The sequence below is a fragment of the Grus americana genome, chromosome 8 (genome assembly GCF_028858705.1).
Source record: "Grus americana isolate bGruAme1 chromosome 8, bGruAme1.mat, whole genome shotgun sequence".
In the NCBI taxonomy this organism is placed as follows: Eukaryota; Metazoa; Chordata; class Aves; order Gruiformes; family Gruidae; genus Grus; species Grus americana.
The window spans coordinates 18108802-18129214 of record NC_072859.1 but is presented as its reverse complement, the minus strand read 5'-3'; the positions used below and the strand labels follow the sequence as shown (position 1 = coordinate 18129214).

The following is a 20413-nucleotide window of genomic DNA, read 5'->3' as shown; positions in this document are numbered from 1 at the left end:
GCAGGGGAGGGGGCATGGGGAGAAACGGCCAAGATAACTTCTGGAAAAGTAAATAGGTAAGGGATTCTCAATGCTTTATGCTCTCATCAAAAGTATATTCTTCTTACAATTAGGAAGAAGCAAACTAACTGCCTTTCAGGCTGTAGGAACTACCAAGTAGTAGAAATATTTTACATACCACAACACCAGTAACAACATCACCAGAAATGTAAGCAGATAAAACACTGAAACCCCGACATCCATTCTCTGAAGAGAGCTATTTGTGTGAGGGGTGACTTATCTGAAAGCAGTTATTACAACAAAAGCTTTGCCATTGCCTATTTCACAGAACATCATGGGAAGTGGGGAAACAGAAGTCAGTATTATTTGAATGCAAACACATCCATGAGTTGCATCTGATGTCAGTCAGTTGATGTCAGTCGATACAATGAAAAAACAAAAACCCCCAACCATGTAGACAGCAGGCTCACTCTAGAGAAGCCTATGTGCATTTGAAGCAAGAACTAATTTCCTTCATGTTGGCAAACTTAAGACATTCATTCCCATCAAGAAATTTGATTCTACTCACATACATCACAAGCATTTCAGAGAGCTTTCACTTTCTCACTAGACCTGAATTGGTCTTCTGCAACAGAGTTCCCGAAACCTAATGGTTTTTCGTGTGTGTAACCTTCGAAGAAAAACACCCTGTGAACTACTGTGCAAATAGCAACATGAATACAAACTGCCATAATGTACCAGGAGAGGTAGCTTCTACTTCCTTGAAAGGTACCTTATCCAAGAACAATGAGCAAACAAGGAAAACAAATGACTTGGAGAAGATTCCCATTCCTTTATGACAGATGCTGTAGACAGAGAAATTACAAAACGAAGAACTGAAAACATCACAGTAAAAGGCATCAAGAAAAAAAATAATTCAGATCACTCAATGCATTCTCAGAGTAACTTAGCTAAGATTGGAAGTAGATTTGCCCAAGCAAGAAGCTGTTACAAAAGACAGAAAATACTAAGAGTACTAAACCTGTGTTCTGCAAGGGGTATTTTTTTGTTCCCTTTGTCTTTTGACCTAGTGAACATATTCCTTTACATTTTAGGGGGCATGAAACAGCACAAGTACATTTTGAAGTTACTCCAATGAAGCAGGAAAGTAAGCGGAGAAACAGTAAAATCTGCGTAAAGCTGATGAAAACCGTAATCCCAACACCTGTTATCACAAACATGTACTAGCAACTGCCACATTAATTTTGGTTTTGTCTATCCAAAGAGTAATGAGTTTAAATGAAGTCACATGCCCACACTTAAGTACTCCACTAATATGATGTTTACAAGTGCTTGCAAACATGAAGTCACACCATTGCCTCACCCATAAGAAAGCATAGCCATGTTCTGGCCAAAACTCAGTTACTGTTCTTCCAATGCCTTTATTGTAACAAAGCATGACTGCCTCAAAAAGTATGTTTTTGTTTTTAGCACTTTCGGGAAGACACCAAAGATGGTTTAGCTCTAGTAAGCCGCATGGAAATAGCAGCAAATTGCCAGAGACAGGCAGGAACTACCTACCATTAAAACCTACTCTGTGGCTATCGCAGCTCCCAAACTATCATCCTTCATTCTCCATAAAGGCCCAATTCTTTTTGGAAGAAGCCTCCTTCATTCAAGTTTGGCCACCTGGTGTCCCAAAACTTTTGTAAACAACCAGTTACACCACTTCATCAAACCTCTGATACAGCATGACAGAGAAGCAACCCATTTAAAACAAAAGACAAATCAAACTTTGGAGGAATCTCCTTCAGGCACTCAATTTCAGAGCACACTATTTAGAAAAATATATGCTAGGTAAAAAGGCTGCATATAAAAACCTTCTTCACCTCTGTGACCTCTTATCAAGAAAGACTACAAGCAGATGCAGATAGGAGGCTAAAATGAGCATGCCTAAGACATGAATTAGAAAAGTCACAATTAGAGGTCCTTCATGTCATGACATTTGGTCTGAGGTTCAAAATTAAGGTGCATCTACGCTAATTTGCATGCTCTGCTTCTTGATGTCCCCCAACACGGAACACTTCTCATTTCAGGAAGACTGAAGCTGGGTCTTTATTCAGACTTCATTACTTTTGTCAAAGCATATGTAAGCTATCTAATTAGCCATTTAAAAACACTGCCAATTAAAAAGTAAAAAATAATTATCTTTCTTGTATATTTATTCACTAATTTTTCAAATTCAATCACTTGCTATCTATCCTCATCATTACTGCATTAAAAATGCAGTAAAATGCATTAAAAAAACCCCTCTGGTAATCTGCTCCCTGAAGCATTTTATAGCATACTAAAAATTAACTCATCATGCTGGTTGATCAGTTATAACTGTAACAGCATAGAATAAAGACTTGCCAAGGCAGTGGATCTCAGATTTCAGATGTAGCTGCATATGCTTCCACAGTAAACCTCCCGAAGCTACAATCTTAACAAAGCAATAAAGCAATATTAGAAATCATTTGGAAGCGTAGTGGCTGCATGAACTGCTTCCTCAGTCATACTGTTGGCTCAAAGGCCAGACTCCTTGCTCTGTGTTTTATTGTTCTCTCCCAAACTTCCAAAAAAGCAGTCTCCATCTACAGAAGCAAAGGCCAAAGAGAGTGGTGACTCCCAGATGACAGCTGGTAAGAAGACACCGCATATGTGAAAACAGTCAATGAAGAGAAGATGTAAAAAGCCAGGGTGCAAGAGAGAATCAAGAGACTTTAGGGGGGAAGAGAGGCCTAGAGAGAAGAAAAGGAAGGAAGTTGGATATACAACTGCACCAAGAAGAGCAAGATGCATTTTGAAGATTTTGTGTAGATCTGTCCAATGCTCTAAAGATAATCACAAGAAAGAGGCAAGTTTGCCACATGCTCTAAGAAACACTAGTGTCACTATTCATCAGAATAGCTATAAAAGGAAACCAGCATCTACTCAAGATGAGGGATTAAATCATTACATTGTTCAAAATTGGACTGCATAACAAAAACCAAACCAAACCTATGTTCCAGCCAGACCTCTGAAGGCCACCATGCAAGCACTAATACAAAAGCAAGTAACTACCAAAATGAACCTAAACAGGCATTTGCTATACAGTGAATCCATACTGCATAATGACAGGCACAAGTTTAACAAACACTAACCTTTGAACAGCCAATAGTCTATAAAGTTCCACTTCTAGGATGTTTTTGAGTCCATTTGCAAAATTTACCATTATGCATAACTATGTCTAATATACTGCTAAAACTGTCAAGTTGCATAAAAAAGGGTAAGATTTAACTAAATGTGATCACATTACTGACTCTGAAGACGGAGGGCATCTGCTAGAAAAGCAGTATGACAGCAGTCAATATAAAAAACACACGCAGACAAACAAAAACTGAGCAGAAGACTAGTACATAAACTAATGTAGCACTAGGAAAGGTCTCACTTTGGTGACATGCAGATTACTGTACTTCTCTTACTAAACAGTAATGCCTAGATAGCTCCCGCAACAATTGCCAAATAAAAGAATTACAGCATGCATGTTTACACACAATTATTTAATTACAGCAAGAAACTGAGATAAATATTCAACCAACATGATTTCTTTTCAGTAGTTACGTTTACTTCAGCAGATACAAGAAAAGCTTCATGAAAACAGAAGGAACCTGTATAAATGTATCCTCACTGTCTCCGTACAGGTTCTAGGCTGAAGCCAAACTGAAGATGTCTTGGAATTGCTCTTAAGTGCAACCACTTTTTAAGAAGAAAAACTCAGATCTTCCCAAGAGTGACACTCACAGCAAAGTTTAAAACTAGCGTGTGCTAGTGAAATCTTGCATTACAATAATTCTCTTCACAATAAAGTGGAATATCACTTTATAAAACCACTGTTTAAAAACATATTTTCTGGTCTATAAGCCTTGCATTGAGATAGCTCGACTGAAAAGTCAATGAGCAAAGTTTACAAACTTTGCAGAGTTACAACAGTTTTAATGGTAATGACTAAGTTAATGCAAATATACATTGGTTGCATAATGTTACAGCTAGAACTTAAGCTTCTCTAAGTCACTGGTTTCAGTGAAAAGCCTTTATCCACATTGTACAGGCTATTTATCTGTCTCAGCTCCAGCTTCTGAGATCAAAAGATCTTTTAAGCTTCGTTTTTAACCTAATTTTAAACAAACTTCTAGGGCCAGTGATACAAGACTCAGGAGTCTTTCAGTCTTTGCTTTCAGTTATTTTAAAAGAAAGTGGCAACCGTTCTGATAAATACGTTACTACTTTGCCAGCAAAATACACTTGAAAACAAACAAAAATCCCTGAAAGCACCTTAACAAGCTACCTTCACTTTTCCCACTTAGCAAAAGGGAACTTTAGGTACCAGGAGCTTGTCCAGGATCCAATCTCTGTGTACTATCCTGTTTGCCACAGTGTCTCCTCCAATGAATTATTGTTAAGATTTCAACATGCAACTTTAATATATAGCTATTGAAAAATATTTCACCAGTAGGTATATAAGCAAAGTAACTTACCGCAGGGCTAAAATCAAACCACAGCAGTAGTAAATGAAGTCCACTACCGTCATCTTTCTACTGAGTAAATATGAAATCTTTCAGAATCACTAAAGGCATGAGTTCCTTCTAAATCTACTTTGTTATAGCAATAATTTAGCATAACATAAAACCTGGCAGCCACAGGCCAAGTTTGTAAAAATATGTCTTTTAGCCTTCTGCAGAGAAAGCCTGAAACTTAGTTTATTTGTCATTCTTAGCATAATGAATTACATCTGCAGATTAAAAAAAAAAAAGGATTATGCATTTTCCCAAAGCATTATATAAAAGTCTGTGCTTGTTGACACAGAAAACTGATGGTTGCCCTTCTTAATCACTGAATATTTCAGACTTTGTATCTCCAAATTTTCCTCACTGTATTCCATCTCTGCTCCCCAATTTGCTGTTGATCACACGAAGTCCCACTAATCTCACCAATAATACAAGTAAACTCAGAAATTGCCTACAGCCAAGCAAACTGCAGGTCTCTGGAAATGAGTCAAAACATGGAATATTAGAGGTATTTCAAAGCGACGTGTGTTTTAATAAAAAACGTTAATAGCAGTGCCAAATGCTGTATTACTCACTCCATGTCAGACCAGGTAGTTTTTGGGTTGTGAGCCAAACAAGAAATGAAACCAACTACATACAGTATGTTGTTAGAAATACACAAACCGTAAAATAACTTGCTTACTTGCTTTTTCTATTTCAACTACAGTATTCTTTGTTATTATATATACTAGTACTAGACTGTAAAAATTACTTGTTGGTTTGTTGTGTGGGTTTTTTTTTTCCTTTTTTTTTCTTTTTTTCTTTTCCCCTCTCTCCTTTTTGAGGTACTTTTAAACACTTCATTAGAAGGCCGACTAGCTGGTTTGGAAGTTGTGATATTGTAGGAGAATGAATTTAAGCGACCATCTCTTAGTTTTGCTTACATACCTTAAGTGTTGGATCCAAAATAAATGAGTAAGAATGAAAATCAGGCATGAGAGTGGACAACAGCAACATACCTTTTTTTACAAGTTGCTGAAGTTTTATGGCAAATAAATTGTTTACCAGCAGAAGTTTCAAAATTATTTTGAATTAACATATGCTTTTGTCCAGTCTGATGAAGAAAATGTATCATAGACAGACTTGCTTTTACATCTGTAACAAAACATACCTGTCCCAGTCAAAAGTCCAGCACTCTTCTTTCGTGCATAAGCGCGTAAGTGGTTGGACAGGCTAACAGCACTTGTAAACGTCGTATTGCAATGCACACACGTTCTAAGCTTCACAGGCATACCTATCATTCAAAAGAAAACTATAATCCAGTTCTCTCTTCAAAAAATGAAATCTCAAAGCGTTGTAAAAAGTTTTCTGCAATAAAGATGGTTTAAAATATATTCACTGCATTGACGCAATTGTTTAGTATATTAGAAGGATCCAAGTTAACCGTTATTAGTTTTCCATGTAGTGCTTTAAGCCAAACCATGTTATTTGAAAAAGAACAGAAAGGAGGCAACTTGAGCCCATTAGGCTACTCTGCATTTAATACCTACTATCAAGTTCCTACAGATCTCCACATTATGAAGCTCTCATCCCAAAATACAATCTTGCAATTTGAATAGCACAATTCTGTTGAGAAATTTCAGAGCTTGCAGCATTTCCAGTAAAGAGAACTTAAAAAGTCTAGTTGACAAAGTGGTAATTAAAAGTGTTTTACCCATATGACTGAAGAGCTTAATACTAAATTAGGCTGCTGTTGAAGGCTCGGAGAAAAAGGTGGTAAAACACACCACTGAACAGCTGTTAGACAAAACATTTTGTTCAGTGCATTTTCTGTTCATTACTTTAGATGCGCAATTGATAATGAAAGTTAATGATTTCAAGTTTTTTTGCTAAAATCTTTGTGCTAAATAAATGATCAACAAAGCAACATGCTATTTATCACAGGAAAACAGTGAAACAATACTGAACTCCTCACTTACCAGACAAAGAAACCATTATAACTTATTCCCTGCACAACTTCACCATAATGTTTCTCCCTTTATTTTACCAAAGATATATTGTTTTGGTCAACTAATATTTCAAGTTCTCTACTAATAAATTATTAGAAGAATAAACAAAAAAGCTAAAATTACTCAGTTGGAAAGCCTCTGTTTGCAGGAAAGAAAGAATCCTATTCTCCAGCAGCCCACAGAAGACATGCTGTTTTTTCAGGCAAGTTACAGAAGAAGAACACTTGGTTGGTAAAAACCTTTTTAAAAGCTAAAACCAGAATTAGAAATATGTGCCTTTTAGGAAAAACAGAAGAATTTCAACTTGATGTTAAATATTTTCTTATTAACTCAACTGGCACAGTGCATTAGTTGTCAAATTCTGTTACCTCAGCCACAAGACAATTATAGGGCCCCATTCGTAACTGTTAGTACTATGCAAGCATATGTTTATTTTTACCTGGTTGTTCATCACAACCAAAGAGGTGCTACCTAGTATTCAGCAGTAAATAGTAAACAGAAAGCAATACACACTGTCAGGTTTGGCAAGCTATTATTCCTTTAGCATTGTTTTTCAAATCATTAAGCCTGTCAAAGATACACTTCCTTTATTAAGCAATCTCCTGGTTTAAGGGACAAGCACAGATGTCCAGAAGACATTAAATGTAATTCTGTTCCACCTCTACTATGTCATTTTAGAAAGCCACCTTTGTTACAAAATTGATTGCCACACTTTTGTAGTCCCCTACAAAGAACTTCTGAGAACATTGGATTGTTGTTGGTTTTATTTGTTTAAAGGAAGACAAGAATATAGGTGAAAAAGTACTAGGCACTGCCAGTTTTACTAACCTGCACTGGGTAATAACAAGAAAACCAACAGAACCAAAAAAAGTGAGGGGTATAAAAATAAGATCCTGCTCCTCAGTCTAAAGAATCCTGCAGCATTATAAGGTAGCGTCCAAACAAGAAACAGGTAAATGCAAGCTCTACATACACATTAAAAAGGATGTTGTAAGAATTCACAAGACTAGAAATGACTCTTATGTGACAAGTAGGTTAAAACCATCATTCTAAAACCCTGCTCTATTAGTATACAGAGTATCTAGGAAGTTGATTATAGAATTGTTTCATTAGCACAATTCTTAACGGAGGGGCAATCTCTGTCCGTATCAGTCAGGGGCTGTGCATTAGAAACCTGCTGGCTACAACTGTATTCCAACAAAGCTTGAACCAGCATAGGTCTTCGCTCAGGATAGACAGGCCCTAAGCAAGCACCAATTTCTCACAGCAGCCGCAATTTTGAAAGAAACAAGAATTAATCTATGTTGTAAGAGTATGTTTGCCTAAGCCCATCAAAATTAGTTGACAGTGATTCACCAATTTGGAATATTATCCATTTATAATGGTATCAACAGTTCTGTTAGTTTGAGCAAATGCTGCTTTGCACAAACCTCAAAGATTTAAACAAAGTAGTTCCCAAATCAGCTGTTTTAATGCCTAGAAACAGGGTTACAAGCCCAAACATTTCAGAACTGTTAGTTTACCAAATATGCACAGACACTTCAACTTGTTATTGCAGGATGTGTCTTCTTCCTTACTGAGACTCATTTTGTGTCCGCTTCGAAATTGTCTACCCAGCCATATGCAGAACAGGAACTATGTTCCATGCAAAAACCCCTTAGTGCTGCTAAGGGGTTTTTTTCACTTTAGCAAAGACATGTCAGAAAAATTTGCTGTGCTACCTCTTGCAGCCAGTGTCCTCTGTAAATGAAACAAGAATTAAATGAACAGAATCCCAAATAAAGTACTCTGCCCTTGTACATTTTCTATGAATTAAAGGATTCTTTGTAAATGTTGTCAAGACAGCTAGAAACATCTTCTTACCTGACTGCATAGTCAAGTCCATTTTTTGTGGCTGATACATCAATGGACTGTCTTCATTTAATGGAAGAACACATTTCTGAACAAACCTCTTTCTTGCAGTTTGATTATGAATCTTTTGAGGAGAAATATCAGGATTCCTTTCTTCTCCTAACCTCTTATTTTTCAGGAGTTCTATCAGTGTGAGTGACTGATTTTTTTTCCCATCATGCAGTACTGCTTTTGTTTCATCACATTCATTTAGGAAACTCAGCCCTTCTTCCTCCGATGCAGACACAGATGTATCTTCAGTCTTTAGGCCATTATGGTACGCTTCAAGAGGTATAACATTCTGAGATAAAAAGTCATCATTTGATGCAAATTTCTGAGCAACAAACGGTCTGGGAATAATGCGGCGACTGTTCAAAGCCTTTAGGATTTTTTCATACTTCTCTTCATTTTGCATCATCTCATTCAGAACACAGATCGGAGACTTGTGTGCGTCCCACTTGGTTTTGCCAAGCCTCTTCAGGTGTCCTCGCACATGATTAGACAATCCAATTTTAGTATCAAACCAGCCTCCACAGAGCTGACACGTATGCTCAGAGGAAGTTTCAGATTTCTCAATCGCTAGAAAGAAAATAATTTTCATAGGTTTTGACAATTATATACAGGTAAACATTACAATAGCAAATCACAAGGACAAGAAGAGAGGCTTTACAACAAGATAAAGCAAGTCTTGTTTAGTGCTCAATAAATCCCTTTGTTCCCTTTACCTTATACCCAAATTAAAAAAACCACAACAACAAACTACTTACCTTTTCTAACTCGTTTAACAGGGGTTCCTGTTCCAGTTCTTTTAAAATGTTGCATTTTGTCACTTGTTGCTATCTGTTCTGGTGAAACAACATGACGGGCTTCATAGCTTAGGCCAGCTCTGTGAAGATGTCCTCTGACATGGTTGGACAATCCAACACCTGTTTCAAAGGTTGCTGGACAGTATGGGCAGGACTTCTTTTCAAGTGACAAATCAGTCCAATGGAAAACTGAATTATGCTTTGGCAATGCTGATCCTACATTTTCTAAATTCTGAGGATCATGCAGATCATGCAGGAAGTTACTACCCTCAGCATCTTCATAATACTCAAAATAAAAGCCATCATTCTGCTCATAACTAAGTGAAGATTTATCACCAGCTTCATGATCTTCCATTTTACCTTTGAATATGGGGAATAGGTTTACATGCTCCTGATTAATATCACTGTAAGTTTCATCCTCCACAGACTGTGTAGTGTAATCACATAGTTCAACATTATCCCATGAACTTTCATCCTCCGTTTCATAGCTGTCTTTTTTTTCAGCAGAGTTAAGTTTCTGTAAAACAACAACAGTCATTTTATGCAGAAAATCTGGATAGCAATCCAAATCATCTCCTGTAACAGAGCCTTCCCTCTTGGATTCTTTAACCACTCTTTTTACAGCTACATGCCTACGATCTTTACAGCCTTCTGCCCTTTTGCAATCAAGATTATTTGAATCCATGACAAAACTATTATTATGGGGTCTACTTGAAGAAGAAAATAAATGCAAAGAACTGACAGAGTTGGACTCTTCCTTTTTTAAATGCAAAGGATAAGAGTCACTAGATTTTTTAATCATCCTGTAGTTTTCATATTTGTGTCTATATAAATAATTACTGCTTGTTTTGACACTAGCTTTCTGCTTTGCTGCTTGATGAAAACATTTAGGTTTCTGTTCAATGCTATTTCTAATCAAAAAGGTCTTGTTTGTAGAATTTAGATTGCACACACTTACAGATGACTGTGAAACGCTTTTCCGAGCCTTCTGTATCCTGTAGGGTCTCTTGTGAAGTTTTGTGAAGTTACTGGACTGTGAAGTAGAGCCAAATGATCTTTTTACGTCCTGTTTTAAAACAGAGTTCTTTGGAAAAGTAGAAGCTTGTTTCATCAACTGTTTTGTCCTGCTACCAAAATCTAAAGATTCTTCTATTATGCTGCCTTTTCTTTTTTCTAGTCTAAGATGGCTACCAAAGGGATCAATGCATGATGCTGGATGCAAATATTCCATGTGTTTTTTTAAAATGCTTCTAGCTGAAGTAGTAAATGGACACATCTTACACATATACGTCGATGATTTTTTTGAGGATCCTAAATACGGATCTTTCAAGGATGTCTTTTTCTGTGTTTTCCTCTGGGACATGTCGCTACCAATAATTGAACATTTGACTACCGCTCCATGAGCAATCCCTCGATGGCATTCCAGTTCATTTTCTGTCACAGCCATGAAATTGCATTCCTCACAGCAATAATATCTTTTATCTTTTTCATGGGTCTTCGCATGCTGCACAAACGTTTTGGGACAATTGGTACCGAATACACACTGTGGGCACTGTAACCGTGCACTCCTACCCTCATCCTGAAGCTCTTTCAGCTCACGGATTTCTTCCATCAGCTTCTGCCTTCTTTCTTGGTGAATTATCATATGTTTAAGAAGCGAATTACGATCTCGAAATGTCCTTCCACATTCCCTACATGCATATGGCCTGGGAACATTGAGATGTCGGAAATGACTGTTCCCATCTAAATGGTACATCATATGCCTATGCAGATGTTTCTTCTCCCGAAAATTCACATTGCACTTTGTACAGGGATAAAATGATGGTTCATCAGTACTGAAAGTAGATGGCGATTCAGAATCATTCTGTTCACATTTATTTTTTAAAGTACTGGAAAGAAAAGTGCTAGTGTGAACAGGAGAAGTATCGTCTGCACAGTTACTAGTGGGACTATAAATGAGCTGCTGGATAGCATCAACAGCTTCCAGCTCTTCATCTGTGGATTCAGGCTTTACTTTACTCAATGAATATTTTTGCGGTTCTACTATTTGTAGGTCCTCATTCTGCTCTAAGTCATCAACATTTAATAGTTTTGATTTACTAGGAATACAACTGGTATCACCAAAACAGTCTTCAGTATAGCGTGTTATTTTACTAACATCCATTTTCCTTTTCCGCTTTTTTTCTAAGCCTACTTTACAGTGGATAGGAGACTTCTCTATTGTTTCTTCATTTGTCATAAGAAACTGTATAAACTCTTTTTGTGGATCCCAGCTGGGATCACATCCCGATCTGAAACCAACTGTACCTGAGGAAATGCCTGTTAATGTATCAACACAATCATCTTTTACTAGTAAATTTTTATCATCCTCACAAACTTCTACTTGGCCTACTAAAGTGCTATCTACACTATTTCCTACTGATTTCTGTGAATCACAACCAATTGAAGCAGAGGTAGGTAGATTTTTAATGGAATGAGTCAGGTTCTTAGCATGTGCTACATCAGGTAACAAAAATAAAACTTGGTGCTGATTTGATTTCTGTGTTGTACTCTTTGCAGGCAGCTGAAGATCATGAACCACTGTCAAAGTTGAGCAGGAATCTGTGTGATGACCTACAGGCTGTCCAGTGGTTAATGAAACACTGCCTTTATTCATAATGGAAGTCTTAGTTGAGGTGGAGTGTGAAACTGGTCCATTAACAGCAGTTCCTCTAGACAAGATAAAGTTTTCACTAGAAACAGTAGGAGCACCAGTGTGTATAAATAGAGAAGTCTGGCCTCCACTTAAGGCTTTTTCAGATCTGTCCCTCGATAGCTCCTCAGGCAAAGTCAATGTATTGTTCTTCTGAAATGACGTGTCGCTCTCTTGTGGTTTAGGAATGCCACCTTCTTCCTCAGATATGAAATTATCATCACATAGGATTTCTTCTTCTTTAGCACCAGTGATGTCAGTATTTATCTCTAAATCATCCATATTGCTGGTCTGTCCATTAAGTACATTTATACTAAAAAAAACAAACAAGAAAAGAATCAGGCAATCACAGAAATAAATAATGGCAATTTTAATTTACAGTTTTCTTCAGGATCATCCGTCTTCACACTGAAATCTAAAAATATTTTTTGAACTTGTTAAAAATGTATTTTTTTATTCAAGACATGTTTAAAATTAATCAATGAAGCCATTTAAAAAAATTATACTTTTTTGCTATATTAATGACCATACAGCAAACTAGTCACTGCCCAGTATCCATCCCAGTTCAAAAAAGGCTGAGCACCTACACAAAAGCAAGATGGGGGAAATGAGATTGTCAAAAACTGTGCTAATACATTGTACACAGAGTTTATCTTTAATTGTTTTCTGGAAGTAAAACAAGTTAGGAGTAAAGGCTACCCAGACATCTGCTATTCATTTTAGTGATTTTTTTTTTTTAAACCCATACTTCCCTGTAGCACCTAGGAAAAAAAAAAATAATCTTTACCTATCTCAAGGTATCACTATGAAAAAAGTGTTTGTATACAAGTGACCTGATGTTATGCAGAAGCTTGCAGAAATATTTACTTTGGTATTAAAGGAGAAAACACAACCAAGCTGATTTTGAACATCTGATTACCAACAGACATAGCAAAGGATCCAACTCACTGAAGAAATTAAATGTCTTCCCATTCCCTTCTTACAAAAGGACTGTACTTGCTTTAACATAAATAAATCGGATCCTGCTTATGTTATAAGGCCATTTTAAATAAGCAAATAAAATCGCATCTTTTCAAAGGTGGAAAAACCCCACAATTAAAAAGAAACTTTTAAGTAGGATTTACCTACCAGAGGAAATCACCATGTTGAATCCAGAGCATGACAATAATAGTATTTACTAGAACAGAGAACTACTACATATTAATTGCCTCTGGGAGGCCTTGTGTACATAACCATGTCTTTCTACAAGCGACATTCATACACAAAATCATCTACCCAATGCTTACTGAGCACAAATGAGTGCCCTGCACATGAAAATCAGTGTGCAATAAACAGGACTGTGAACTTAAGCCTACCCTGGCATTTACCTCTTACATGGGTCCTCAGAACACAGAAAGCATAAGGCATTAAAACACTCATCTAGGAGCTGGAAACATCTATCTATATTTTATAGAAATCACATATTTTACCCTTAAAGAGTACTATTCACTTTGATCTTTTGGGAGATTTGATTCCTGCCATCACATACTTAGTTTCAGTTACTAATTAACATTTTGAATAGAGCTCAATTAAAAGGAGTCATTACCTAGACTCTTTGAATTAAGATGTTATAACTCACAACTAACATCCATGGCTCCCTGCAATGGTCCTTCATCGAAATCAAGGAAGACCATGCTTGACATCCTTTTTTCCTAAGGAGAGAAAACAAGCTGGTTAAACGACACCACTTTCATCTTTATACGTCACACTCTAAAATCAGTCCAGTATTTCCATCAGTTTTTCAATTCAGTATTATGATAGCTACCCACACAATTTAAAGCTAGCTAAGGCCTCATGGAAATTCTCTGTTATTGTGCTTCTTTTGTTTCAAATCGGCAAAAGGACAAAACAAATACTTTAACCTCCTTTAAGTTTGTAAAAACAAATCTTGATGTAATACAACTTATTTACTATTTTGAAGAGAAAAGTAACTATATTTGGAGTACCAATATAATGAAAAAAATTTGCCATTAAAAAAACAATTTCCTTTGTTACTCAATCACTGAACTAGCCAATTTAGAAATACAGCAACACTCGTCAGACACATAATAAATGCTTAAAGTGTATGAAATATTTTATTGTATTATTTATCTATAACATACCCTTATGCAAATATTCTACTAGACACCCCAGTTTCTCATCTTCCCATTTTTGCATTTCTTTGCTGTTTTGGGATGGGTCATTTTCCATCATAATAAAGACTTCCAATAAGATCACATTCAAACCTATCACCCTAAAATGGTGATAATGCACCACCCAGCAGGAGTCTTTACAATCACATATGCAAGTTAGAAATGGGCAGTGCAAACATGCTCTGAGAATCAGTAATGCAAAAGTCAATTAAAAGAAGTGAAGGCTCCAAGGACGCACAACAGCTCCAACAATTTTACAGCCGAAGAGTGTAAGCTTCATACAGGATCAGGCAGCAGAGTACAGAAATGTTGACAAAAAGTTTAGAAGAAATTTAGTAAGCCAATTTTGCCGGAAAGATGTGCACTTTCCTCATTTTATTACTGCAGAGGTAGACAAATGTATGCTCAGTCAATCTGAGAGCCGATATTAGCTTTTCTCAACAGGAAGCGATGTTGCTAACGAAGTGGTAAATTCAGTGTTAATGAGTGGCTTCACTGTTACCACCTCTGAGGTAAAACCTTCCATGTTCCAAGTTCCACCCATCTGTTCTGGTGTGAGGGGTTCAGAGGAAGAACAGACGCTTTCCATTTAAAGCAACTTCATCAGTACGCCCCAAACAGTGGGGAGGCAAACTGAGAATATCGTGCCTGCTTGGAGATTGCAACCCTCATTAACAGAATGGCTCCTGAAAACTTTTCACAGGTTTATGTGATGAAGACAAAACCATGTTGCTCTACATACAAAACCATACTGACACTAAATATTCGTGCTAAAGCTTAAGTTAAAAAGGTGGCTAGGGCACCATATCATCAATTTAAACTGAGACTCTCTTCAGAGTTATCATGAGCAATATCTGAAACATTACACTGTGCAATCTTGTAAGAGACTCCATATCGTGTATTTATGGAGATTGTGAGCTATTCCATATGGATCTGATTAGAAGTCTTCTATGGTAATACAGCTGTCCCTACAGATTTCAGCCTTTGAATCAAGCCTGAAATGCTTACTGTATCAATAATATCATTGTTACATTCTAATAATTTTCTGCTAATTATCACATTTTTTCCAGCTATCAGGGTGGTACAATTCACTGTATTATGTGCAGGACAAGAAGAAAGTCAGCAGTTTTAACAGCACGGTATTAAAGAAAACATAAAATATCTTTTTAAATTACAGTAATTTAGAGTCTTGTGATGACACTGAGCCAAGACACAACACTTCATTTATATTATCTACTCCATGTGTAGAAATTTATGCAAGAACAAGGACAGGTGTAACTAGACAAGAAAACATTCCACATAATGCCATTGGTTTTGAGGAAACGTTATCATCTCATTTGTACCATTCAGAAAGTACAACACCCAAATTGAAACACTACCTAATCTGAACACTCGGGGGAGGGGGGAGAATAACTAAGATGTAACCAAAGCTATGCAATATTCTTTGCATATTTCCATCATAGTTTTAAAATTATCTTCTCCATACTGTATCAGAAATACACAAATTATTAATCATTAAAATATACAGTAATTAATTCTTACTTAGTGTATTCGAAAATTTAAATACTGAGATCAAACTTTAATTTTTCTGCAAATAGTGCTACCAAGGCAAGCACTGTACAGTTCAGGTAATTTTTATTTAAGCACATAGTGCGATATACCTAGGAGATACTGAAGTGTAAAAATGGCAATGCTCAAAAACTCCACACAAGCATACACAATCCCAGGCTCATACATTTGAAACATTTTTTCTAAAACCTAAGCCAAATTCAATTATTTCAGGTAAGCCTAGAATGACTGTAGTGCAGTTAACAGTGTTATTCCTAGTTTACATGATATGCTATTTCTTATATAGGAGTTATTTAATACTCAAAAGTAGAAAACAACCAATTACTTAGCCAACCAAGCCACATTCCATCCCTATTTAATTAAGTACCTTTAAATTTACATAGTTTTAATATTGTTTTTCTTCATAAAATATCAGTTTTTAAAATCATAACAAGTTCTGCAGATATGATTGCCTGTGGCCAGATAGTCTAAGCATTAAAAAAGTCTAAGGTCAGATTTATCTTCAAGCTGACAGATCATCATTTAAATGCCTTAAGGTAATCTTATTGTCTCAGAAATCTTGAACATCAGTATTTTTGCAAACTATCAGCACTTGCTATAACACCCTTACTACACTACATCTTGAGGTTACTACAGAAGAAATGAGGTGATAATTGCATATTAACATAATTATTCAGTAATCCCTCTGAGCAAGCTTCCTAGGTCACTCAGTAATTCAGGTTAGACGCAACCTTCCTGTCATCAGATCTATGCTGTCCACTTTCTGTTCATTAATAATTCTTTTTGATAGGAATGTACTTAATTCCATTGTTCTATGTACATTATTAATTGTATTTATTATCTGTAGGTTTACGACACTTCCAAGTTCTTATTTCATAATGACAACACACCAAATTAAGAGCACTGCCTTCATGCAATACTACTTCATTAAAGCTTACACTGCAGTAGTAAGTGTACTATGTTGTTGTCTACTAGTAGTTGTAGTTAGAGATTTGTCAGTTTCTGTTACAAAACCCACTTTATTTTACAAGTGTTTACAACAGCCTTGAAAGCACATTGGAGCTGAAAAATTAAGATCCAAGAATTTGGTTGAGTTTGTGAAAAGCATGAAGTGTTTTTATGTGTTTTAATAGAAACTTTCTCATTAAATTCATAAATATAAGCCAATGAGTTAAAAATACAGAGCAGCTACTAAGTGGCACAAAACCTTAGAAGTCATCTCCTAAATGGACTGAATTTACTCAGCCTAGTTAAAGTAACTGAAGAAACAAAGTATTTCAGCAGTGCTGTAATGAAGGCAAAAATGTACTTGTCCTGTGCTAAGTAACTCCTCATAAATCAAGTTCTTTAAGCAGATTTGTGATTAACCAGGACACTCAAGGGATTATTCAAATATTCAAGAGATAGGAAAGGTGTTTCAGGTTTATACTGTTCCCATTTAGGTTTTTCTTCAATATGTTCTTATGTAAATAGAGAAAACTAACAAAATCTATCATTTTATCCACAGGCATTCCTGTCATAGTTTTCTCAAATGACAGACGGTATTAAAGATGGAACCAAAGTCACAGATTTTTAGGCAACAACAGACCAGAGAGAACTTAAATACATCATGGCACAGGACCAAAGAGATGCCTCCTTCCATTTTGCCCCATTACACAGTCTATCCTTTTAATTTAATCACAGCAAACGTCAATTTTTTTATAGAGGACTCATCACACAAAAGCAGCCCGTCTTTTCATTAAGATTGTACTGGGAACATCAAACCTGAAGCACACCTTTTTCAGAAAGTTTGTTTACCTGAAATTTTGTTTCTAATGAAACAACTTCTTCAAAGCTGTGAGTAATGTTGTAAGGAAAAAACTTGTTTCTTTACAAATGTTAATATTTCAGAAACTTGATTTCTGGTCTAAAATCTTTAAGAGTGATATTTTAACATCTCGCATGTGAAAGGAAACAGTGCACAACTGAAGAATGACCATCTTACAATTCAGAAGTCATAGAAGAGAATACCATTACTGCCACCGACCATTCCTAATCTTATTCCTCTAATATTGATTTGCTTGGGAAAATAAACCAGTTTGTCACAATGGGGCGCATCATGCTAAAATTCAATAGTAAAGTCAATAACACAAATGACAATACAATTTAAGTGTCAGAAGAATCAAATGTTATGACTTTAAAAAAATACTCTTCCAGTTTTAAGTGCTAATGCAGTAGTTTAAGATGGTTTCATTGGTAGAGAGTTTCCAAAGTGAATTAGGTATTTCTAAAAGATACCTAGCCAGTACAGAAAAACAAGATTTTGAATCTGGTAACAAGAACAGTCACACGTTGTCTGGCAACTCCACAGGCTTCCATAAATGCTCCCAGCCCTCCACAACCCTGTTCACAGAGGACAGCCAAGTACTTAAGTCTCCACGCTCCTGCACCTCTTTGTCTGGTTTGGGTTGTTAGTGGTATGATCTAGTTTGAATTGTACTGCCATTAGTTCTACTAAAGATGAGAACTACAAACAAATACTGAATTTTCCTAAATGCAGACATACATGGTAATGACTAGCAGCATTCCACTAAGAGACAGAGAAGTTTGAAAAATACAGACTTAATGCTCTGTGATAATACAGTTTCTCTCCAAAACTGTTCCTTTACGTACTTTTACATGCACAGATAAATTATTTTCCTTTATGTCAATCTCACATGCTCACACCTTTTTTCTCTCTAAAGAAACAAAATGTTTGTAAAAATACTGTTCATCTCTTTCATCACCAGTACCTGTGTTTTTCAGTCAAATCTATTTATTCTTAAGCCTCAGGTATGGTACCAAAAGTTGCTTTTACCTAGACACAATGCAATGGTTTATTTTATTAACCATCAGCTTTACAAAACAACTAAGTTTTTCCTCATTACAGTCTATAAATAAAAGCCCTACTCCCATCCTTCTTGTGAGACAATATTCTTATCAGGCTGCCAAAAAATTAAGGGTTGTGATCCATATGCTCAGACTATCCACTTCTTTCATTTCAAAATATCAGCAATACATGAGAGTATTTTAATTTTAAAAAGTTTCCAACCACTAACTTCAGATTTATCATTCTGGCAACTTAAGAAAATTACACAAAAATAATCAGGTATACAGCAAAAACGCCTTCTCTCTATCCTAAGTTATGTAGGACATACTCACAGCAAAACTATAATTTGACGCCCCTCTCCCTTCCAGTGTTACTGTTTTCCAGAGTTCTCTCACTAAAAATATTATCACACTCAAGTTTATAAACACGCATTTCCCAAGTCCCACCTCATTTTCTATTAGTGTTTCTAGAATTTAGGACTTTCCACAGCATGAATCCCTTTTTTATGCCACAATTTACTTCGATGTCTTTTTGATATGTCACACCTTAGAGGGGCCTAAGGTTGCTGACTCTCAGTGTCGGCTTTTCAGGCAAGACAATGACAACATTTCCTCCTCACAGAACCCACTCCCTCCAGCAATGCTGCTGTAACTCCAGTCACAGCGACTGAGACATTTCACAAAGAGCAGATGTTTAGGAAAGTACCTGCATTCTTCCAGGCTCTAGTCTCACTGTCCTTACATGGGGGATAATACTAAAATGAAAGATCTACTGTGACTGCAGAAGATTTTGGCTTGCAGAGAGGACAAAATAGTCTCAGAGACATACGCTGTCAAATTACTGTGCTACACATCGGAATGATGCTTTTCTTTGCAGCAAAGCCAATTTAAATAACTCCTGCCTTCCTCCACGCCCCCACATTCCTTCTTTCACACTTAATCAACAATTTCATTATCCACTTTAAAAGGCTGGCACCCAGCAACAACTATGAGCAAGGGCACAAACTTTTACTAGCTTTGTTGACAGTAAAATCTACTGGGGAATCTTTTCCTAAAATTTATATCAATAAATAAAAAAGTGAAAATGCAGAGAACATTTCAGAAGGCAAAAAAGGCAGCAGTTATCTATTTAACTGCAAAAGACAACATTATGAAGAACACTATAATGAAGCAAATTTTATCTTCTAAAATTACTTGAAGTATACTACTCAATTGAAGTAAAATGCTAGAAGTAAATGCTAAAATAATTCAACTGGGGAACGTTAAATACATCTTCTGAGAGTGCTGTATTAACACAAGAAATACTCTAAATTACATATTAGACATGATAGCTAGATTTTCCAGAGAGACATACAAGTGCAAATCCTTCCAGTAGGTTAAATAAAAAGTACTTTCATTTCTAAAGCATATCACTAACTTTTAGAAATTTTAAAACAAATCTATTCCCCCTTAACCTATAGTTTTACAGAATCAGTCACTTCATCTGCTCGGAAACAAGTCCTTTTGAAGCCAAGTACTGCCACCAAGTGGTGGTGAAATTCTGTATGCAAATCTAATTATTCCCCATGTGTAGAGCACACAGAACTGAAAATGTTTCCCCAGCTGCCAAATATGAGCTAACACAAAAGACATTTAAAATTAATCAAAGCAGAACCTACAGAACTTTCATATCCAAATCTAAAACTGACTTGCAATTTAAAACAAAGGTTTTTCCTACAATTTGGTCTTTTGTTAAGACACCTTCTGTGAGCAGCTGGGTAAAGAACCCTTTCTTCCAATACAAATCCAATAAATATCAATGAACCGACCCTGATAATTAGCTGTTTTCCATAACTCTAGACAAATCCCCAATGATTACAACTACACGGCCACAGAAGTCTTATTT

At 36.2% G+C, this 20413-nt stretch overlaps 1 protein-coding gene across 20 annotated transcripts in view; it reads right to left on the bottom strand.

The window, feature by feature from the left end:
• The window catches only part of ZNF644 (zinc finger protein 644), an 83946-nt gene that overhangs the window by 6735 nt on the left and 56798 nt on the right, over window positions 1–20413 (bottom strand). For 11 of the 20 annotated variants that reach the window (XM_054833166.1, XM_054833168.1, XM_054833167.1 and 8 more), the window contains 3 exons: window positions 13527–13632; window positions 9211–12254; window positions 8417–9022 (listed from right to left, as the gene is read on the bottom strand). In XM_054833166.1, coding sequence (XP_054689141.1) covers window positions 8417–9022; window positions 9211–12223 — 3619 coding nt within the window. In that variant the 5' untranslated portion in view covers window positions 12224–12254; window positions 13527–13632. The other 9 variants (XM_054833173.1, XM_054833169.1, XM_054833175.1 and 6 more) reach the window with 7 other exon arrangements.